General features: G+C 32.6%; 1 protein-coding gene across 1 annotated transcript in view; it reads right to left on the bottom strand.

Annotated features, from left to right (window-relative positions):
• Positions 1-16,892, bottom strand: part of LOC143075555 (twinkle mtDNA helicase-like) — a 32,415-nt gene extending 15,523 nt beyond the window's left edge. Inside the window, exons 1-6 of the mRNA XM_076251024.1 lie at positions 16,791-16,892; positions 8,012-8,829; positions 4,937-5,027; positions 1,378-1,534; positions 778-950; positions 113-269 (exon numbers count right to left, since the gene is read on the bottom strand). Coding sequence (XP_076107139.1) covers positions 113-269; positions 778-950; positions 1,378-1,534; positions 4,937-5,027; positions 8,012-8,657 — 1,224 coding nt within the window. The 5' untranslated portion in view covers positions 8,658-8,829; positions 16,791-16,892. The remainder of the gene's footprint in view (positions 1-112; positions 270-777; positions 951-1,377; positions 1,535-4,936; positions 5,028-8,011; positions 8,830-16,790) is intronic.
• Positions 16,893-25,541: the final 8,649 nt, after the last annotated feature.

The raw sequence follows: 25,541 nt of genomic DNA, 5'->3' as shown, positions 1-25,541 counted from the left end.
ATATGTAATGTTGATATTAATTCATATGGCAGATTTGGTCCCATGGGAGAAACACACTATAGTCTGAGGCAGTCTGCTGTTAACAGTTATCATAAGGCATCTGTTTATTTACCTCCTGTGGCAGATTTGATTCCCTAGGGAGAGATAATACAGCATAGTCTGAGGTAGTCTGCTGCAACACAAGGGCATCCTTTTCTGTCTTTGTTAAAATCAACTGTTTCTTCTCCTCATCTTCTTTTCTCCATCCAAATAATGAACTCTGACCTGATCTGTATATATGGTAAAATCAAAAATATACAAACTGAAAGCTCTCGCCTGTGTAAATGGTCGTAACAGATTTTTTTCAAATTAAAAGATCTTGAGATTAGGGTTTTACTGTATGTATCAACTTTCAAACATTATCAATGATCTACCAAAATGAGGTCAAGGTCAGATGAACCCTTCCAGATAGACACAATTTTTATTTTTAAATTCGTTATTTTTTGCAATTGTTACAGTATATTTCTAAATTAACCCTCTGGGCCCCCCTCTAAATCACCCTCTGAAAGAACATTGATTGATTCATGGGTGATTGCTTTAAGTAACACAAAAAGGCAAAAAAAGAACTGTGGTTATCCTTTTAAACCAGGGCTCAATGTGGAAGGCCATACTTTGAAGTATAAGTCATAAGTGTTAACTATTGATACATTGTGACTTATATTGAATTGTCTCATTGGCACTCATATCCCATCTTCTAATTTATATATACACATATATATGTTATAGAAAACAAATTACCCATTAGTAAAGGAATAAGATAAACCATTAAATTCTCCATCTTCATCAAAGTATGGTGTCAAACATTTACAGTCAATTAGAACTCCATCAGGACTCAGGTAGGGAATCAATAATGCATGTCTTTCTATCTCATAGGTAATATTCTGCTTTTCCAGTGTGGACTTCTGGATATTCTACAGAAAGAAAATTAAAAATGTATAAAATTACTATCAACTAATTGAAAAAACAATATGTATAAAAAGCTCTGAAATGACAATATTTCAAACATTTTAAACAAGAAAACAAATAGACTTATCTATGTACAAAACAGACAGTGGTCAAAGATGAACACTGAATTACAGGAATATGACTTCAGATAGGCACATTCAGATTATGAGAAGTTGTTGGTTTAAAAATGTTTCCAAGAGCTCAATGCTTAAAAGTTGTGTAACACCACAACATTAAAATATACAGTTTGAAAAGGCAGAGGGGGAAATCTTTTGCTTTGGTGGGCAGAAAGGCAGGGTAAAGGGCACCAAGAGTGGGCCGTCCTTCTATTTGGGGAAGGCAGGAACACTGAATTTATATATCATTTGAAAAAGGCCAGAAATCATTTCTTACTTCAAATCCAAGTATTTCTGCAATCTGTTTGAATTCCTCTATTTTGAATTTCTTCATTTGTTCACCTTTATGAAGAGCTTCCTCTGCTTGTTCATTGTGTATTGACCAATCATAAACATTGTATGTATCTTTGTCATTAAAACACACAAAGTTCTTCCTGAAAACAGTACACATACAAACTAATATTGTGAAAATATAATATGCAGTTTTACACAAAAATAATTGTATTATAATTATACTAACAAGATTATATCAACTTCAAACTCAGTTGTTTGCGATGTATATGTTACAGTAAATAGGTGAAATTAGGAATTACATGTAATTACTGAAATTTAGGAATTACATGTAATCCCCGATGTACTTAGTAAATACAAGTAATTCCTGAAACGCCCCAGTTATTACCTGTAATTACTAATTTTAAAATGAATTTTTACACCTATTTACTAACTGTTAAAACAATGTTGTAAATATGATAAGCTGATCAAAAGTTATGGTAATTCTAGCTCGGCGTTTTGCATTTGCGCCGATCTGCATTTCATTTGCGCCGATTTTTTCTTTCATTTGCGCTGATTTGTTTTTTCATTTGCGCCGATTTTTTTACAGGTAAATTGCAGGTGGATAGATATAAGAAGGGTATGAGTGCAAATAAGAGAACTCTCAATCCAAGTCATGTTATTTTTCATTCATCATTTTAGACCTCTTCCATTAGCCATTTGTACAAATGTAATGAATTGTCAATCATAACATTTATATAACTGTTGTCCCCTGCTCATTATGGGGAGATGGAAGAAGGCCTACAAGATACACCTCCAGACTTTTCCTCGACAGTACCCGTAGTTCTTTAACCTCGGTCTTTCGGACATCTGCCACATGTTTATGCTCGATCAGTGTTTTGACAATAAAATCCGTGGTGACTCTGGCTTTACACGATTTATGGTACATTTGAAAGATATGTTGTTATGTTTCAGGACACTTACCTTCCGATATGTATGCCCCTCGATGATTAAAGAATTGACTCCTCTGTTCGTTTCAGTGTGTAATATGTCCATCATGTACAACGAAGTTCCAGAACAATATGAATCAAAACTAACTTAAACATAAATAAACAACCAGATTTTATCAATGGTATAGTACAGTACATGTACAAATATTAACTTACCTGTAAATCTAATTAGGAGCAAATATAAAATCGGCGCAAATGAAAAAATGAAATCGGCGCAAATGAAAGAATGAAAATTTTGAAAATCGGCGCAAATGTCATACGCCCTTCTAGCTATAGAAGATCAGTGAGTACTCTTAAAAAGTGATCAGCCTAAAACGTACTTTTTTTGTTATAACAGCATTAGCTACGAGATATAAAATAAATTAAATATGATTTTTATTTGTTTGTTAAATCATTAATGAAAATTATATAGTGAAATTATAATTTACTTTTAGCAGTCAATCTGGTTCTATTTTACTAAAATAAGCAGAGAAACATGGTTGATGATTTTTGCACTTGCAAGTGAATAATTGGACCTCATTGAATACGTATTCATGTGACCTTCAACACCTAGCTGGAGATAGGTTACCGATGTATTCAGATTTAAAATTGTAAGGGTTTCGCAGAACCCAGTATCTAGCCTACTTGAGCTATTAGTCACAGGCTCAACAAAAATGGGGGAAAATATCAAATCTTTTGACTAGTGCTGTAAGAGAGGATGGTTTATGAAATCTAATAAACATTTAAAAAAAATTAAACGGAGAGTGTATGTAATGTTGACTGGGGGGAAAAACAAGTCCATTTATAAGGAATATACAAAAAGGGGTTTGTTTTACAAACTTTACTTCTGGATATTATCTTATGATCATAAAGAAGCTTCTGTCCAAGTTTTAGTAGAAATCCAGGATATTCTGAGAAAGTTATCAAAATTTTAAAAACTTTAACCACAATGTGAATGTAATGTTAACTGGCATATAAGTCCGTAAACTTCGGAAAAACTTGATTTTATTTTCACAAAATCTACTTTTTGAAAATTATCTCAAAATTGTAGTCAAGCTTCTGTTCACGTTTTGTAGAAATCCTGGATAATTTAAGAAAGTTACCAAATTTAAAGACCTGTAACCACATAGTGAATACTTGTGGATGATGCTGACGACAAAATGGTTTGCTGTATCTCGCTTTTGCGACAAAGGTCGCAGACTCGACAAAAAGAAACATAATCATAATGACAACTTTGAAAGAAAATCAAAAGGAATGGCTTATTCAATCCACAAAAGATCATTCTTATACAGATACAAATGATAATAATATTTTGTTGCAGGTATATAAGCTGGAGTTTGGAGGTCTTGAAAAACTCATAAAAAATAGAAACACAAAAAAATGAAATGTGACTCTTAACACCATCAAATTGTATAAATTTGTTTGTGAAGAATGTCAGCTTTATCACAACAGTCTGACAAAAGAAGTAAATAAAACTATTTTGAAAAAGGAATTTGACTTATGTCATTGTACAAGTTTATATGCAACAACAACAACAAACAACAAATATTTTATTTGCCAATCACGGAGCCCAAAATGAGCAGAACAATTACAATGTAATTTTCAAACATAATGTAAAGTAAATTAAAAATAGGTTAAAAAGGACATAATATGATTGATTTTGATTTAATTGTTTCATATAAAATATTAAAGCAAATGAAGTAAGCAGAGTATGCCTGATGGAGATTGCAATATAAAGAAATTATGAGATTTTAAGAATTATTCAACCAAATTTGGCATTATCAAATGTTTATCATCAAAAAGAGCTGGCAAAGTTGCCTATATAAACTTCTCACAAATGTATATCTCAAAATTTGGATTGATATCATTGTCTTGCATGCTGCAAATGATATTAAGGGAGTTTCGATACTTTTAAAGCAACCATTTTTCAGTTTCAATTCACAACCACTAAAGGTGTGCCTTATATTCATTAATCCTTGATTAAGTCAGCCCTAAAATACCTACCCTTTTACTTTCTTATTTTGTATCTTGGATTATATCTTTAATTTTAAAACAAAAATATCAAGTTAGTAAATAGCTGTAAAAATGACAAAGAAAATCAGTGAATACCAGTAATCACTGAAACAACTGGTAAATACATGTAATTACTAAATTGGCTAGTAATTACAGGTATTCACTGAAATGTTTAGTAATTACGTGTAATTCCTAATTTCACCTATTTACTGTAACATATATAACATGTATAAAGATTGTTTATTTTTTTATCAGATTTAATAAAATATCATCATCTAGGATGGTCAATATACGACAATTGATATTATCAGTATTATAGCATAAAAAAAAATTTAGTTTCTCATAGGCAATGATATACACTTGTAGCTACATTTTGTACTAAGATAGTGTCATGAATGTGGTGCTACGGTTTCTAGAAAGACGTAGTAATCCCATAATTTCCTATTTACCTACAGGGTGTTATAAGAAATTTCTGAGAACACTAAGGTATATATTTTTCTCCCTATACAGTCAACAATGAATACATATTTCATTGTTATAAAAAAGAATCTCAAAAATACTTACTTTGCACCTTTTGTCTTTATCAATGTTTCAAAGTTTTCCTGTAGTGAGGTCAAAGGACCATGTTTTTTACATGTAAAACATGAAAAATACCCTATAAAAACAAATATATAAATTCTTGAAGCATAAAATTTTGACAAAGTTAGGGTTACAGCTACATTTAAAATCTTTTCAAGTCTCTGCCACTTAAAATAATTTTCATTGCATTATTGAATATTTTTCAATGTCATGACTGTGAATTAGAATTCATATAAACATGAAACAAGAGATTTTAAAAGACTTGATCCATTCTCTTTTTTTTTATCCTAGGACTTGAAGACTACATACTTTGGTACTTTATTCTTTTTCAACTCAAGATCATTATATTTCCTACTCTTAATTCTACTGGGTTTTATTACTCAAAAAGACATTTCCAACATGATTGATTGGAAATTGCTCATTGCTGTATGCCGAATCAGCACAAAAATGCTATATTGCAGCAAATCCGTGCTCGTATGTTGATCATATTTATCATTAATTCACTGTTCAAACCTGTGGGACATTATACATGTATAACATTATCAATCATATTCTATTACTGTGTAACCTGCCTTATCCCACACTTGAGTATTCAAACACCCTGCTTTAACCAACACATTTTCATGGTCCCAAAATATGCCTATCCTTACACAAAAAAACCTGTATATTCTGACACCCTGCTTTCAACATTTTTTGCATGAACCCCCTAAGGGTTCATGCTTATATATTGGCGAGTTTTGGATGTGTCTATGGGCCACTCGATATCTCTCGGCCGGAAGTCAGAAGAAAATTCTCGGAACGTCTCGAAAGTTTTCTGTCATTTATACAGGTCTTAACAGGTTGTTATCTACGTCTTTGATATGGTCCCTTGATGGCCCTTGACAACGCAATTACATTTGTTTTAAAACGACCACTGTACACTGTGTGTATCTAGGTCAATTATAATTATGGTATTGTCTGTTGTCTCGATAACATGTAAACTAATTATGTTTGAAGATTTAACCACAGGATACTGTGTATTTTTAACATTGAAATCAGAATATTTTCAGAGTTGCAATTAAGAAATAAGTATTTTATAGGACAAGATACTCTGCTTTGGTATTTTTAAATATTCATTTTTAAAGGAAACATAAAAATTAAATCTAAATAAATTGTTGCATCATACAAAAAAAATGTTTATAAACAATAATCATTATATTTCTACGTTGATTATTTCATACCATTTTAGTATTTAGGTTTTATGAGTAATTTTTTTTTGTATTGTAATACATGCATATCCATCAAACAGAAAGTAAGATAAATTTATTAAAATTAATATTTAAATTTTAAACGGTCGTGAATAAAAATACTTGAGTGTTATCAATTCATAAAGCATGATTTTAAACTCACAACAACCGTACAAATAATTTACAACAATCACAACAAAATTTAATTACAACCATAATTTTGATTATTTTATACTGTTTTAGTATGAATTTAGAAGTCTTTGCATATATTTTGTGTAGTAATATATTCACATAGTGGAATGTTAGAATTTAAAAATAGATTCACTCGATAAATAAAATGTCCATCCGTATATACTTGACGTTCGTGTTTATTGATATTATATATATTTTTTAAAAAATTACTAACACGAACGTTAGTTTATTATAAAAATTTAATTCTATTTTTGTTTGTTTGTTTTAATAGTTATAGCATCTACATATTTGTACTATGGTACGGTTTTGTATTCATTGTGTTGACCAACTATCCTACACGTCTTGATTCATTCACATTATAGATCACATTTCAAAAGCACGCTATCGGTTTGCGTTCTCAAAAATTCCGGATAAAATGTGTCAATGAATCCGGAGTCAAAACATTTAATGAAGGCCGTTTGACATTCGAATTCAACTATTAGATTAAGATATGTGCTGACGCAAATGCGTATTATTTTCCTGAGTATCAGTGAGATGCTTTCTATTTACTATTTCGTGCTCTAAAATACTACTTGCATGCAATACAATTAAATTCACTCGTGAAAGCTTATTTCGTTTTTGTTATCTAAATTCTGGACACGGCAGAAAGAGCTTTACATGTGACTTTCATCATTACTAACGGTATTCTGACCTCGAGTTGTTTCTCTTTTGTTTCTTTTTTGAGTCACTGTCCTATTATAGACTTTGACCTTTTCGAAAAGCTAAGGATTGTCTACCCAAGGAATAGATTCCGTAACTTTGTAATTTTTTAGCCTTTTATGTTTTTTCATTCTAGCGTCACTGATGCTTTTTTGTAGACTTAACTCGTTTCTGGCGTACATCATTTTAATTCTGGTATCTTTTTATATCTACTTACCTTTTAATATAAATTGGTTATTTTAAAAGTGTGTACAGGTATTCATAAACTTCTGAATTAAGAAATTCTTCGGCAAAACTAAGTTTCCCTGTAGAATGTTTGAATTGATTTAAGTAAAGTTTTTTTAAGATGTTTTATGAGACCAAAATAAGTCTCTTCTTAAGAGGTCCCAATCAATTGCATGCCACAGCTTTCACCACATACAACATCTACCATGAGTAAATACAGCTTCAAATACGAGTTAAGAATATAAAGGTATTCATGTAGGAAACAGAATATAAAGATATGATAGATAAAATAAATGCATCCAGGATTCAAGATTATAAAGCAAACTGAGTGCAAAAAATTTATATTGAGATAGGTTTGTGCAATTTGCATAAGTCATCCGGTTAGTAGAAATTGGGATTTGCCAAAGGGTTATAATCGGAAAAAATATGTACATTACCAAGTAATAAATATGATAGTCGAGCTTTAAAATAACTATTCAAATCGAAGCTGTAAATATATACTTTCAACTGGCTTCTTCTATTCACAGTCAATTATTTCAATTCAAAAGTAAACACAATTTTAGCAACAATATTTTGGTGACCTGGCCGTCAGGAGTCTTAGGTTCATGTATTGCTTTTCTTTTTTTTAAAGAAAGCAACTTGTTTTCTAGTCCCCCAGTGTGTTTGATTAAGCAGGTTATACAGTATTTAATTACAAGCTCACTTGTTTAACTATTACCTGTAGTTTTATTGACATATATGGCATCACTTACAACAGGTTTCTTGATAACGGAACATTTTAGACAGTTGATGATAACACAAGTTTGTCCAGCTATACGCCTTAATTTGTAAGTTTCCAAAAGATTTTTTACATTTGTATCTAGCCCTGAAAGATCTTCATTGTCAATTATTGATTCTCTTTTCTTTCTCACTTGTTTCTCTTTCTTTTCTCCTTCTATAGTTTCAGTAGTACTTTTATTTGAAGTTCGTGACCTCTTTGTTTTTGTAGTTTGTGGATTGATAGCAGTCTCATCAGGCAAAGCTGTTTTCTCTGGCAATATTTTTGTAATTTTAGAACTTTTTGTTGCTTTAGCAATGTCCACTTTCACATTTTCTACTGTTTCATAACTTTTCTCACTACCATCATTTGTTGTATCTCCACATTTGTCTTGTGTATCCTTTCCTGGTACATTTTGTTCATTTCCCCCGTCTGAGATTCCAGATAACCCCCTACATGCATACACTAACGGATTTCTAACTGCACTGTTTTTATGACATATTCTGACAGCTAATGTTGAATAATGTTTCACTTTTGTATGTTGAATAATAAGTCGTAAATCAGTGTGTACAAGTCTGCTCAATACAAAAGAACTAATGTTCATCATGTTTATTTTCTCACATGCTTTATCTTTGGTTGTGATATGATCATTATCTTCTTACAGTACATCTTTTTGGAAAATCGACTCTTGTTAAAATAAACTTCATCCCTTCCAATTGAACTTAATTACTCTGTTATTATTTACAGTTGTAGTGTTTAGCTAGTTGTTGATTTTCTTCCTTCAAATATAAAAAAGAAAATTCTGAATATCAAAATGGTAAATAATTATATAATATTTTTATTTTAATTTGCCATTTGATTAGGGACTTTCCGTTTTGAATTTTCCTCCGAGTTTGGTATTTTTTTTATTTTACTTTTATCAAGGGAAAATGTATTTACCTCATTAACTTCTGAAAATACAAATATTATTGCAATTTTTTTATAAATGCGAAAAATATTGACAGTATTAGATTTGTAATAATAACAAGAGAATCATAAGTGCCTGTGTCACTCACTGAGGTCTATGTGCATCATCACACAATTTCCAACATAAGCCTAGAATAGATCTTGTATTGCTGATCATTTATTGAGCTAACCTCTACGTTTTGTACTTAATTTTATAACATATAGTTTACAAAGCCGTTTAAAAAAAAATATACAATGCTTGTTATGTTTTATAATTACCGGTATTTGAAAGAAAGAAGGTCAAAATGTTATTAGTATTAAAAACATAGATAGAACCATTTTCATCAAAATTTATGCTATCAATTTTTAGCCTTTTAAAAAGCTTGTTATTTTGAAACAAAGCAAATTTAGAAAAAATAACAGAATGTTTTAAATTCCAGTGTATGTCCTGTGCATGGCATTTTTACATTTATAAAAGAAACCAGATGCTCCGCAGGGCGCAGCTTTATACGACCGCAGAGGTTGAACCCTGAACGGTTGGGGCAAGTATGGACACAACATTCAAGCTGGATTCAGCTCTAAATTTGGATTGTGATTAAATAGTTGACACAGCATAGGTTTCTGACACAGAATGAATGTGGTCTAATGAACTTAAAAAAAATATGTTTGCCTTTGAACAATTCACTATGCTGTTGAATATTAATCCTCTCAAAAAAATGTTTGAAGAAATTTTCTTTTTATTTATGAAATCTAAAATGAAAAAAATTGACCCCCCAATTTTTTTTTCACATCCCCCTTTCCCTTATTTCAAAACTGATCTCAATTCAAATTTCTAATGAAGTTTGCAACAATAACTACTCATTTAAATACATCATAAAATATTAAAATGTAAACCAGATGCTCCGCAGGGCGTAGCTTTATACGACCGCAGAGGTTGAACCCTGAACGGTTGGGGCAAGTATGGACACAACATTCAAGCTGGATTCAGCTCTAAATTTGGATTGTGATTAAATAGTTGACACAGCATAGGTTTCTGACACAGAATGAATGTGTTCTAATGAACTTAAAATTTTTGTTTTCTCTTAGAGCAATTCACTATGCTGTTGAATATTAATCCTCTCAAAACAAGAATGTGTCCTCAGTACACGAATGCCCCACTCGCACTATCATTTTCCATGTTCAGTGGACCGTGAAATTGGGGTAAAAACTCTAATTTGGCATTAAAATTAGAAAGATCATATCATAGGGGACATGTGTACTAAGTTTGAAGTCGATTGGACTTAAACTTCATCAAAAACTACCTTGACCAAAAACTTTAACCTGAAGCGGGACAGATGGACGGACGAACGGACGGACGCACAGACCAGAAAACATAATGCCCCTCTACTATCGTAGGTGGGGCATAAAAATGTTTGAAGAAATTTTCTTTTTTATTTATGAAATTTCAAATGAGAAAAATTGAACCCAATTTTTTTAATCACATCCCCCTTTCCCTTATTCCAAAACTAATCTCAATTAAAATTTCTAATGGAGTTTGCAACAATAACTACTCATTTAAATACATCATAAAATATTAAGATGTAAAAAAAACTGCTTGTTATAGTCCGTTTGACTTCTATAAATCTTCAAAAAATAATTCTTAAAAATTCATTTTTAAAGATAAATATTTTTTTTCTTCATGTATGTTAATGTATGATATATACGAACTCTGACTATGAATATCATAATTTTAAACCTATAATCAAGAAAGTTACTCATTAGGTCTCTATGTTACTTCAATTTATTTTAATATAAAATACTCAATGGAGTACGTATGAGTAGTGTAACAGCCTTCCATTCAAAACAAAAACATTAGACATGTGCTCTAAACCTGTTTTATTGTACCATGTGACTTTACTCATTTAAATAACTCTGGTCATGTGTGCATGCTTTTGTATTTCTCATTGAATACAGAAAGCTCAGTAATCACATGACCAGAGTTATTTAAATGAGTAAAGTCACATGGTACAATAAAACAGGTTTAGAGCACATGTCTAATGTTTTTGTTTTGAATGGAAGGCTGTTACACTACTCATACGTACTCCATTGAGTATTTTATATTAAAATAAATTGAAGTAACATAGAGACCTAATGAGTAACTTTTTTGATTATAGGTTTAAAATTATGATATGCATAGTCAGAGTTCGTATATATCATACATTAACATACATGAAGAAAAAAAAAATTTATCTTTAAAAATGAAATTTTAAGAATTATTTTTTGAAGATGTATGGAAGTCAAACGGACTATATCACTGAATGTTATTTATTATAATTTATCAGTTGGTAGTAAAAAGTGAATATACATTGTATATTGTATATAACAAAGATTTAAGTTGATTCTGGACAAAGAAAGATAACTCCAATTAAAAAAAAATCTTGCTATTGCACAATATTTTGCAATTATATATTTCTTGCTTACTATTCTGGACAAAGAAAGATAACTCTAATTAAAAAAAAATTTGCTATTTCACAATATTGTGCAATTAGATATTTCTTGCCATTGCGCAATACTGTGCAATTGAAAAGACTTGCTATTGCACAACACTTAATATAATAATTTTAGATCCTGATTTGGACCAACTTGAAAACTGGGCCCATAATAAAAAATCTAAGTACATTTTTGGATTCAGCATATCAAAGAACCCCAAGATTTCAATTTTTGTTGAAATCAGACTAAGTTTAATTTTGGACCCTTTGGACTTTAGTGTAGACCAATTTGAAAACAGGACCAAAAATGAAGAATCTACATACACAGTTAGATTTGGTATATCAAAGAACCCCATTTATTCAATTTTTGATGAAATCAAACAAATATTAATTTTGGACCCTGATTTGGACCAACTTGAAAACTGGGCCAATAATCAAGAATCTAAGTACATTTTTAGATTCAGCATATCAAAGAACCTAACTGATTCATTTTTTGTCAAAATCAAACTAAGTTTAATTTTGGACCCTTTGGACCTTAATGTAGACCAATTTGAAAACGGGACCAAAAGTTAAGAATCTACATACACAGTCATGACAGTTAGATTCGGCATATCAAAGAACCCCAATTATTCAATTTTGATGAAATCAAACAAAGTTTAATTTTGGACCCTTTGGGCCCCTTATTCTGTTGGGACCAAAACTCCCAAAATCAATACCAACCTTCCTTTTATGGTCATAAACCTTGTGTTTAAATTTCATAGATTTCTATTTACTTATACTAACGTTATGGTGCGAAAACCAAGAAAAATGCTTATTTGGGTCCCTTTTTGGCCCCTAATTCCTAAACTGTTGGGACCTAAACTCCCAAAATCAATACCAACCTTCCTTTTGTAGTCATTAACATTGTGTTTAAATTTCATTGATTTCTATTTACTTAAACTAAAGTTATTGTGCAAAAACCAAGAATAATGCTTATTTGGGCCCTTTTTTGGCCCCTAATTCCTAAACTGTTGAAACCTAAACTCCCAAAATCAATCCCAACCGTTCTTTTGTGGTCATAAACCTTGTGTCAAAATTTCATAGATTTCTATTAACTTAAACTAAAGTTATAGTGCGAAAACCAAGAAAATGCTTATTTGGGCCCTTTTTGGCCCCTAATTCCTAAAATGTTGGGACCAAAACTCCCAAAATCAATACCAACCTTCCTTTTGTGGTCATAAACCTTGTGTTAAAATTTCATAGATTTCCATTCACTTTTACTAAAGTTAGAGTGCGAAAACTAAAAGTATTCGGACGCCGGACGACGACGACGACGACGACGACGACGACGACGACGACGCCGACGCCAACGTGATAGCAATATACGACGAAAAATTTTTCAAATTTTGCGGTCGTATAATAATACTACTGAATAAGAGAGAAAAAAAATCAGGTTTTCCATTAATTAACGACGACTATGTCAGTACATGCAAAGATTGTAGGTATGATTTTAGGTATTGCTACATTGTAGATAAACCAAGGGTTTTGAACATGAAGTTATTATACAGCTACTGTTTTATGAAATTTTATAATGTTATTAACTGGCAATTTCTGTATTGGCCCTGTTTTAGATTTAAGGTTATCTGTAGTCGAGGGCCAGTACAGCTGATTTAGAATCTATAACAGGGCCAATACAAAAACAGCCAGTTCATAACCCTTTCATGAAGTGTTTTTGATTATGCGATTAACACGTGATTAAACTAAAATACTAACTATGAAGAAGATACATAATTACATATATCTGAACTTGTTTTTTCGCATTGAACATGTTGAAGAATAAATAATTTTTTTTATCAACATTATCAGATGTAATTTCTGTTTTCTCGTCCAAAGAGACTTAATCTTATGCTATTACAATTAGGAGATAACTGTATATTATTTTGAGCTCATAAGGCATCAATTGGTGATTTGATGGTCTCAATTTAACTTTACAGGTTACGCATTAAAGATGGATAGTAGACACAGCAAATTGTAACAAACCCATGTAGTACCTCAAGCACTTGTTTCTATCCATGGGAAGATCGACTATCCATATATATGATAAATTATGGGTAGCTGACCTTCCCATCGAAACAAGTGCATGTGTCTGTGTGTTGTGTATAACATCACAGTACCGGCAGGTTGCACCTATTTAGCAAAAATGGCAGTGGAAATCTTACAAGTTTTCCTGCTGAAACCATATAGTAATTTATAATGATACGATCTACAAAATAAAGTTAAACACATAATGGAAACTTTTGTCTGAAGCATAAATAAACGTAGGTTAAACCAGGTGCTCCGCAGGGCGCAGCTTTATACGACCGCAGAGGTCGAACCCTGAACAGTTGGGGCAAGTATGGACAAAACATTCAAGCGTGATACAGCTCTGAATTTGGATTGTGATCAAATTTTTGACATTATATGTTTTTTTTTTTTACACAAAACAAATGTCAAGATTTTACAAATCAATTAAAGATTTCTTCAAACTTTTTAAATCTAAAATTAAATAGTTGACACAGCATAGGTTTCTGACACAGAATGAATGTGGTCTAATGAACTTAAAAGTTTTTTTTTTGCCTTTGAGCAATTCACTATGCTGTTGAATATTAATCCTCTCAAAAAAATGTTTGAAGAAATTTTCTTTTTATTTATGAAATCTGAAATGAGAAAAATTTAACCCCCCCCCCCTTTTTTTCACATCCCCGTTTCCCTTTTTCCAAAACTGATATCAATTCAAATTTCTAATGGAGTTTGCAACAATAACTACTCTTTTAAATACATCATAAGATATTAAAATGTAAAATAAAGTGCTTGTTATCACTGAATGGTAAAGATTGGTTGGTAGTAAAAGTGAATATACATTGTTTATTGTACATGTTGTATAAAACAATAAAAAAAACTTCATCAGCAACATTTTATATTGGCAAATTTCCAATGAAGTTATTTACATAAAGTTATTGGCAAATAAAAATAGAAAATGACATCATAGTCATGTCTGGCAAATGTCCAACATACATTATCTAAAAACATTTTAGATAAGATAAGGAAAAAAAGCTTCATCAGCAACATTTTATATTGGCAAATTTCCAATGAAGTTATTTACATAAAGTTATTGGCAAATAAAAATAGAAAATGACATCATAGTCATGTCTGGTAAATTTCCAACATATATTATCAACTACTATTCTATACAAAGAAAGATAACTCCAATTGAAAATTAATTGCTATTGCACAATATTGTGCAATTAGATATTTCTTGCTATTGTGCAATACTGTGCAATTGAAAATTTCTTGCTATTGCACAATACTTGATATGGAATCCTGATTTGGACCAACTTGAAAACTGGGCCCATAATCAAAAATCAAAGTACATATTTAGATAAAGCATATCAAATAAGCCCAAGAATTTAATTTTTGTTAAAATCAAACTTAGTTTAATTTTGGACCCTTTGGACGTTAATGTAAACCAATTTGAAAACGGGACCAAAAATTAAGAATCTACATACACAGTTAGATTTGGCATATCAAAGAACCCCAATTATTCAATTTTTGATGAAATCAAACAAAGTTTAATTTTGGACCCCGATTTGGACCAACTTGAAAACTGGGCCAATAATAAAAAATCTAAGTACATTTTTAGATTCAGCATATCAAAGAACCCCAAGGATTCAATTTTTGTTAAAATCAAACTAAGTTTAATTTTGGACCCTTTGGACCTTAATGTAGACCAATTTGAAAACGGGACCAAAAATTAAGAATCTACATACACAGTTAGATTCGGCATATCAAAGAACCCCAATTATTCAATTTTTGATAAAATCAAACAAAGTTTAAATCTGGACCCTTTGGGCCCTTTATTCCTAAACTGTTGGGACCAAAACTCCCAAAATCAATACCAACCTTCCTTTTATGGTCATAAACCTTGTGTTTAAATTTCATAGATTTCTATTTACTTATACTAAAGTTATGGTGCGAAAACCAAAAAAAATGCTTATTTGGGTCCCTTTTTGGCCCCTAATTCCTAAACTGTTGGGACCTAAACTCCCAAAATCAATACCAACCTTCCTTTTGTGGTCATAAACATTGTGTTTAAATTTCATTGATTTCTATTTACTTAAACTAAAGTTATTGTGCGAAAACCAAGAATAATGCTTATTTGGGCCCTTTTTTGGCCCCTAATTCCTAAACTGTTGGAACCAAAACTCCCAAAATCAATCCCAACCTTTCTTTTGTGGTCATAAACCTTATGTCAAAATTTCATAGATTTCTATTTACTTAAACTAAAGTTATAGTGCGAAAACCAAGAAAATGCTTATTTGGGCCCTTTTTGGCCCCTAATTCCTAAAATGTTGGGACTAAAACTCCCAAAATCAATCCCAACCTTCCTTTTGTGGTCATAAACCTTGTGTTAAAATTTCATAGATTTCTATTCACTTTTACTAAAGTTAGAGTGCGAAAACTAAAAGTATTCGGACGACGACGACGACGCCAACGTGATAGCAATATACGACGAAAAATTTTTCAAATTTTGCGGTCGTATAAAAACTGTCAAAAGAGGTTCAATTTGGGTACCCTCATGTTAACGTGAGTATACCCAAATTGCACCTATAATTTTTGACAGTTTTTTAACCTACGTTTATTTATGCTCCAGGCAAGAGTTTCCCTTATGCGTTCATTTTGTAGGTGTATCATTATTTACTTAATGGTTTCACCAATTTAATTTTGAATCCATACCGGTATGGAATCATAGAAAAATTGGTCTGAACTGACCTCTAAACCATCAATGATTCTGTGATGAGGAGTACCCAAATTGCATCCATGCTTAAATTCACATTGTCTCATGTCGAATAACAGAGCTTTTGTTTATTATTTTCAAATATTTTGAACAATTGGATATAAGTCCATGCTTTCTCTTTTTTTTTTTAAGAAATGGATACTTGTAACATGTTGTATAAAGTTTGCTAATTTAAAAAAGTTGACGTTTTGATGACGTCGCATGGCGATGTTTACGTACAGTTTGCTTTTTCAGCAAACACTTCATCTGTTGAGTGTTGTTAAATACTGTAAACGTTTGGTGTATATGTAAATAGTTTTAACCTATGTTGAAAGACGTGCATAGTATCAAATCATAAATATACAAATTGTTTAGTCATTAGGAAATCTTCTAAGATTTCCGCTTCTGTGTTTGCTAAACAGGTGCAATTTGGGTACACGGTGCTATTTGGGTACCGTGACTGACGTTAGAGTAAATATATTCCGTTTGGCGTATCATAATATTATGAAACTTAATGTTATCAACGGATCTATACCTTGTTATTTAAAGAATGTCAATATGATTTTGTATTAATAATAAACTTGTTGAACTTGTTACAAAAAGTTGAAAACCCGCATTTTACCAGGGAGATACAAGTGAAGGGGAAAGGAACCAATGTTGATGTATCTTTGTATTTGCTGGTAGATTCCTCCGTTATTCGGAGCACCTCTTGATAGCAGCTAATGCTGTGAAGATTTTACCCACAAAAAAAGAAGATCTGCTAAATACATGACGACACTTCAGACCTCCTTTTAATTTTGAAAATGTATTAATAGTTACAACCAGAGATATTGTATTATATGTCTCTGTTAACTTACATCTTACCAGGGACTTTCTATACTGACTTCTAATAGTAAAGAAAGTCCCTGATCTTACATTAAAAAAAATCCATAGTATGTAACTTCTTGTAATCTTCAACATATTGAAGTTAAGAAGAATTATGTAAATTTCTACTGGATGTAGAGTACATCTTCTTCTTGGAAGCAGGACAAATAGCCCCACACAAAACCACCACACTTTTTCACAAACTCTCCCCACTTTTAAAAAAAATCAATTAAATTTCTGTAAATAAGTTATTGAGGCCATGAGACATGGAGTATACTTCAATGAGACATATATCTGAATGCTGTGATTGAATGACTATCAGTCACTGGGATCATGAGACATGGAGCATACATCAATGGGACATCAATCTGAATGCTGTGATTGAATGACTATCAGTCACTGAGGCCACGAGACATGGAGCATACATCAAGACATCAATCTGAATGCTGTGATTGACTGACTTTCAGTCAACGAAACCATGAGACATGAAGCATACATCAATGATACATCAATTCAAATGATGTGATTTAATGACTATCAGTTACTGAGGCCATGAGATATGAAGCATACCTCAATGAGACATCCATCCAAATGATGTGATTTAATGACTATCAGTTTACTGAGGCCATGAGATATGGAGCATACATCAATGAGACATCAATCTGAATGATGTGATCAAATGACTTTCAGTCACTGAGGCAATGAGACATGGAGCATACAGCAATGAGACATCAATCTGAATGATGTGATCAAATGACTTTCAGTCACTGAGGCAATGAGACATGGAGCATACAGCAATGAGACACCAATCCAAATACTGTAATTAAATGACTTTCAGTCACTAAGGCTAAGAGACATGGAGCACACATCAATGAGACATCAATCTGAATGCTGTGATTGAATGATTATCAGTCACTGGGACCATGAGACATACATCAATGATACATCAATTCAAATGCCGTAATTAAATGACTATCGGTCACAGTGGCCATGAGACATGGAACATACTTCAATGAAACATTAACCAAATGATGTCATTAAATGACTATTGGTAAATGGACCATGAGATATGGAGCATGCATCAATGATACATCAATCCAAATGCTGTCATTAAATTACTGTCAGTAACTATCGTCATGAGACATGGAGCATACATCAATGATTCATCAATCCTAATGCTGTGATTAAATGACTATCGGTCACAGTGGCCATGAGACATGGAGCATACTTCAACGAGACATCAATCCAAATGCTGTCATTAAATTACTATCAGTAACTGTGGCTATGAGACATGGAGCATACTTTAATGAGACAGCAATCCAAATACTGTAATTAAATGACTGTCAGTAACTGTGGCCATGAGACATGGAGCATACTTTAATGAGACATCAATCCAAATGCTGTCATTAAAAGACTATTGGTCAATGAGACCATGAAACATGGAGTATGCATCAATGATACATCAATCCAAATGCTGTCATTAAATTACTGTCACTAACTGTGGCTATGAGACATGGAGCATACATCAATTCAAATGCCGTCATTAAATGACTATTGGTCACAGTGGCCATCAGAAAAGGAGAATACTTCAATGAGACATCAATCCAAATGCTGTAATTAAATGACTATCAGTCACTGAGACCATGAGACATGGAGCATACACCAATGAGATATCAATCCAAATACTGTAATTAAATGACTATCAGTCACTGAGACCATGAGACATGGAGCATACATCAATGAGATATCAATCCAAATACTGTAATTAAATGTTTATCAGTCACTGAGACCATGAGACATGGAGCATACATCAATGAGATATCAATCCAAATACTGTAATTAAATGACTATCAGTTACTGAGATCATGAGACATGGAGCATACATCAATGAGATATCAATCCAAATACTGTAATTAAATGACTATCAGTCACTGAGACCATGAGACATGGAGCATACATCAATGAGATATCAATCCAAATACTGTAATTAAATGACTATCAGTCACTGAGACCATGAGACATGGAGCATACATCAATGATACATCAATTCAAATGATGTGATTTAATGACTATCAGTTACTGAGGCCATGAGATATGAAGCATACCTCAATGAGACATCCATCCAAATGATGTGATTTAATGACTATCAGTTTACTGAGGCCATGAGACATGGAGCATACATCAATGAGACATCAATCTGAATGATGTGATCAAATGACTTTCAGTCACTGAGGCAATGAGACATGGAGCATACAGCAATGAGACACCAATCCAAATACTGTAATTAAATGACTTTCAGTCACTTAGGCTAAGAGATATGGAGCACACATCAATGAGACATCAATCTGAATGCTGTGATTGAATGATTATCAGTCACTGGGACCATGAGACATACATCAATGATACATCAATTCAAATGCCGTAATTAAATGACTATCGGTCACAGTGGCCATGAGACATGGAACATACTTCAATGAAACATTAACCAAATGATGTCATTAAATGATTATTGGGAAATGGACCATGAGATATGGAGCATGCATTAATGATACATCAATCCAAATGCTGTCATTAAATTACTGTCAGTAACTGTGGCTATGAGACATGGAGCATACTTTAATGAGACAGCAATCCAAATACTGTAATTAAATGACTGTCAGTAACTGTGGCCATGAGCCATGGAGCATACTTTAATGAGACATCAATCCAAATGCTGTCATTAAAAGACTATTGGTCAATGAGACCATGAAACATGGAGTATGCATCAATGATACATCAATCTAAATGCTGTCATTAAATTACTGTCACTAACTATGGCCATGAGACATGGAGCATACATCAATTCAAATGCCGTCATTAAATGACTATTGGTCACAGTGGCCATCAGAAATGGAGTATACTTCAATGAGACATCAATCCAAATGCTGTCATTAAATTACTATTGGTCAATGAGACCATGAGAGATGGAGTAAATGCTGTCATTAAATGACTATTGGTCAATGTGACCATGAAACATGAAGCATACATCAATCCAAATGATGTGATTAAAATACTATCAGTCACTGAGACCATGAGACATGGAGCATACATCAATGAGATATCAATCAAAATATTGTAATTAAATGACTATCAGTCACTGAGACCATGAGACATGGAGCATACACCAATGAGATATCAATCCAAATACTGTAATTAAATGACTATCAGTCACTGAGACCATGAAACATGGAGTATGCATCAATGATACATCAATCCAAATGCTGTCATTAAATTACTGTCACTAACTGTGGCTATGAGACATGGAGCATACATCAATTCAAATGCCGTCATTAAATGACTATTGGTCACAGTGGCCATCAGAAAAGGAGAATACTTCAATGAGACATCAATCCAAATGCTGTAATTAAATGACTATCAGTCACTGAGACCATGAGACATGGAGCATACATCAATGAGATATCAATCCAAATACTGTAATTAAATGACTATCAGTCACTGAGACCATGAGACATGGAGCATACATCAATGAGATATCAATCCAAATACTGTAATTAAATGACTATCAGTCACTGAGACCATGAGACATGGAGCATACATCAATGAGATATCAATCCAAATACTGTAATTAAATGACTATCAGTCACTGAGACCATGAGACATGGAGCATACATCAATGAGACATCAATCCAAATGCTGTAATTAAATGACTATCAGTCACTGAGACCATGAGACATGGAGCATACATCAATGAGATATCAATCCAAATACTGTAATTAAATGACTATCAGTCACTGAGACCATGAGACATGGAGCATACATCAATGAGATATCAATCCAAATACTGTAATTAAATGACTATCAGTCACTGAGACCATGAGACATGGAGCATACATCAATGAGATATCAATCCAAATACTGTAATTAAATGACTATCAGTCACTGAGACCATGAGACATGGAGCATACATCAATGAGATATCAATCCAAATACTGTAATTAAATGACTATCAGTCACTGAGACCATGAGACATGGAGCATACATCAATGAGATATCAATCCAAATACTGCAATTAAATAACTATCAGTCAATGAAACCATGAGACATGGAGCATACATCAATGAGATATCAATCCAAATACTGTAATTAAATGACTATCAGTCACTGAGACCATGAGACATGGAGCATACATCAATGAGATATCAATCCAAATACTGCAATTAAATAACTATCAGTCAATGAAACCATGAGACATGAAGCATACATCAATGATACATCAATTCAAAAGAGGGACGAAAGATACCAAAGGGACAGTCAAACTCATAAATCTAAAACAAACTGACAACGCCATGGCTAAAAATGAAAAAGACAAACAGAAAAACAATAGTAAACATGACACAACATAGAAAACTAAAGAATAAACAACACGAACCCCACCAAAAACTAGGGGTGATCTCAGGTGCTCCGGAAGGGTAAGCAGATCCTGCTCCACATGTGGCACCCGTCGTGTTGCTTATGTGATTATAAATCCGGTAAATAGTCTAATTCGGTAGGTCACATTCATGAAAGGGAAGGGGATTGTAGTTACGACGTAAGGAACATATCCGATATCATTTGTGAAACGGTTATTCCATAACGGTCAACCAACTCGTGATGGCGTCCGTAAAATTTACGAAGGGATGATTTCAACTTCACCATTTGGAACTCTTGGTTTAATAGCTTCCTTGTGAGCAGTAACCCTCTATCAAGAAAATCATGATAGGAAATGCAAGCACGGGAATATCGTATCAATTGGGAGATATATACACCGTATGCAGGTGCTGCTGGAATGTTGCTACTTAGAAATGGAAAGTTCACATGATGTGATTTAATGACTATCAGTTACTGAGGCCATGAGATATGAAGCATACCTCAATGAGACATCCATCCAAATGATGTGATTTAATGACTATCAGTTTACTGAGGACATGAGACATGGAGCATACATCAATGAGACATCAATCTGAATGATGTGATCCAATGACTTTCAGTCACTGAGGCAATGAGACATGGAGCATACAGCAATGAGACACCAATCCAAATACTGTAATTAAATGACTTTCAGTCACTTAGGCTAAGAGACATGGAGCACACATCAATGAGACATCAATCTGAATGCTGTGATTGAATGATTATCAGTCACTGGGACCATGAGACATACATCAATGATACATCAATTCAAATGCCGTAATTAAATGACTATCGGTCACAGTGGCCATGAGACATGGAACATACTTCAATGAAACATTAACCAAATGATGTCATTAAATGACTATTGGTAAATGGACCATGAGATATGGAGCATGCATTAATGATACATCAATCCAAATGCTGTCATTAAATTACTGTCAGTAACTGTGGCTATGAGACATGGAGCATACTTTAATGAGACATCAATCCAAATGCTGTCATTAAAAGACTTTTGGTCAATGAGACCATGAAACATGGAGTATGCATCAATGATACATCAATCCAAATGCTGTCATTAAATTACTGTCACTAACTGTGGCCATCAGACATGGAGCATACTTCAATGAGACATCAATACAAATATTGTAATTAAATTACTGTCATTAACTATGGCCATGAGACATGGAGCATGCATCAATTCAAATGCCGTCATTAAATGACTATTGGTCACAGTGGCCATCAGAAATGGAGTATACTTCAATGAGACATCAATCCAAATGCTGTCATTAAATTACTATTGGTCAATGAGACCATGAGAGATGGAGTAAATGCTGTCATTAAATGACTATTGGTCAATGTGACCATGAAACATGAAGCATACATCAATCCAAATGGATGTGATTAAAATACTATCAGTGAAACATGAAGCATACATCAATCCAAATGATGTGATTAAAATACTATCAGTCACTGAGACCATGAGACATGGAGCATACATCAATGAGATATCAATCCAAATATTGTAATTAAATGACTATCAATCACTGAGACCATGAGACATGGAGCATACACCAATGAGATATCAATCCAAATACTGTAATTAAATGACTATCAGTCACTGAGACCATGAGACATGGAGCATACATCAATGAGATATCAATCCAAATACTGTAATTAAATGACTATCAGTCACTGAGACCATGAGACATGGAGCATACATCAATGAGTTATCAATCCAAATACTGTAATTAAATGATTACTAGTATCAGTCACTGAGACCATGAGACATGGAGCATACATCAATGAGATATCAATCCAAATACTGTAATTAAATGACTATCAGTCACTGAGACCATGAGACATGGAGCATACATCAATGAGATATCAATCCAAATACTGTAGTTAAATGACTATCAGTCACTGAGACCATGAGACATGGAGCATACATCAATGAGATATCAATCCAAATACTGTAGTTAAATGACTATCAGTCACTGAGACCATGAGACATGGAGCATACATCAATGAGATATCAATCCAAATACTGTAGTTAAATGACTATCAGTCACTAAGACCATGAGACATGGAGCATACATCAATGAGATATCAATTAAAATACTGTAATTAAATTACTATGAATCACTGAGACCATGAGACATGGAGCATACATCAATGAGACATCAATCCAAATACTGCAATTAAATGACTATCAGTCACTAAGACCATGAGACATGGAGCATACATCAATCTGAATGCTGTGATTGAATGACTATCAGTCACTGAGACCATGAAACATGGAGCATACATCAATGAGACATCAATCCAAATGCTGTGATTTATTTATAACTAATGTCTTGGGACAAGCACATAAACATACAAGCGGCATCAGGTAGAAATTGACAACCAAACATATACATTTACATGTATCAGAATTTTATTAATTTCTGAGGTTTAAGTAATATATATTCATATTTTGATGGCTGTGTTGTGTTTAGGCAGCAACCATTTGATTTTCTGGGGGGGGGCTATGGTTTTTTTTTCTGGACAAATTATTTTTTTCGCCTGTGGCGAAAAACAATCTATTTTTTTCACGACAAGTCGAAAACAATTTTTTTCTTTCAATTTTAGCATTACATATAGTGGCAGCTGAGGGTGAAACAAACAATTTTTTTTTCTCAGAATCAAAAACAAATTATTTTTTTCTCCAAAAACTGGAAACAAACTTTTTTTTCCAAAAAAAACCATAGCCCCCCCAGAAAATCAAATGGTTGCTGCCTTACTGTTCCGTTCATATAGTACTGATTATTATTTATCCCCTTCGACAAAGGAATTCAAAGACATAGATTCTATTGTTGCATCGAGTGTGATAAGATATACATTTGTAGCTCCACTTGAGACAGTTAAGTATTCAAAGGAGTAGGTTCAGTAAGACCCCTTTTTGGCCCCAAAATATAGCAGTTATACAAAATTGTTAAAATGTAAACCTTTAGTTATTTATTTGACAGTAGAATGCTTCTGCTACATAAATATGGGCTGTTTTTGACAATACCATGCACATATATCCGGTACTAGCACCATTAAGTCATGCTAAATTACTGAAATCCTCATAATTCTAGCATTTTAGTTAAATTTTAGACGGTTTTTGTGTAAAAGGAAAGTGGCCGCATTCGTGTTCATCCTTAATATTGAAATGTAAGTTGTATTTTATGATAATACATAACATATATAAAGGTTGAGGATGAACACAGATGCGGTCACTTTCATTTTTACCAAAATCCATCTGAAAAGTGACATTTTTCGGCATATTAGGTAGATTTTTCATATTTGAGCTTAAATCGGATCGTTTTTAATGACTAAATCTGTTAAAATCTTTCACATAAACTAATTAATTCAAATAAAATAGACACTTAAGTGTTTAAAAAGTGGTTAAAATCTTTCGTCAGATGAACCTGAAATTTGAGGCCAAAATCGGTCCTTACCGGACCTACTCCTTTAAAACGTGAGGCTTGGATCATACATTCATTAGTCACAGATCTTCAAAAAGATGTGTTCTTTATAAGTGAAGTCATCAGACATGGTTGCCTTTTTACATGACGTCATATGATATTAGAATATACAGAGGACAGCAGGAATATATGATATTATAACCGATATAATTGTAAGTATATTTTGGCCAAGGAACAACTAAGATCGAACTCACAAGTTGATAATAAAAAATAATCAACAAGTCAGGAAAATAGAAATGATCTGCATATAAGATTTAGAGAAATATAGATTTTACCACATCACACTGATAATATTTATCAACTCAATGAAGTCAAATATTTCTTTTTGTAAATAAGATGATATGGGAACACCATAATATCATATGACTACCAATGGTTTATTTGAGTTTTATGATGAATACTAAATTAAAAAGAAACCATTCTGTTGATTAATTCCAATTCCATCTGATGAGCTTTACCATAAAGAAACA

Source organism: Mytilus galloprovincialis, chromosome 5 (genome assembly GCF_965363235.1).
Source record: "Mytilus galloprovincialis chromosome 5, xbMytGall1.hap1.1, whole genome shotgun sequence".
NCBI lineage: Eukaryota > Metazoa > Mollusca > Bivalvia > Mytilida > Mytilidae > Mytilus > Mytilus galloprovincialis.
The sequence above is the reverse complement of the archived record's forward strand: the minus strand, read 5'-3'. Positions and strand labels throughout refer to the sequence as shown.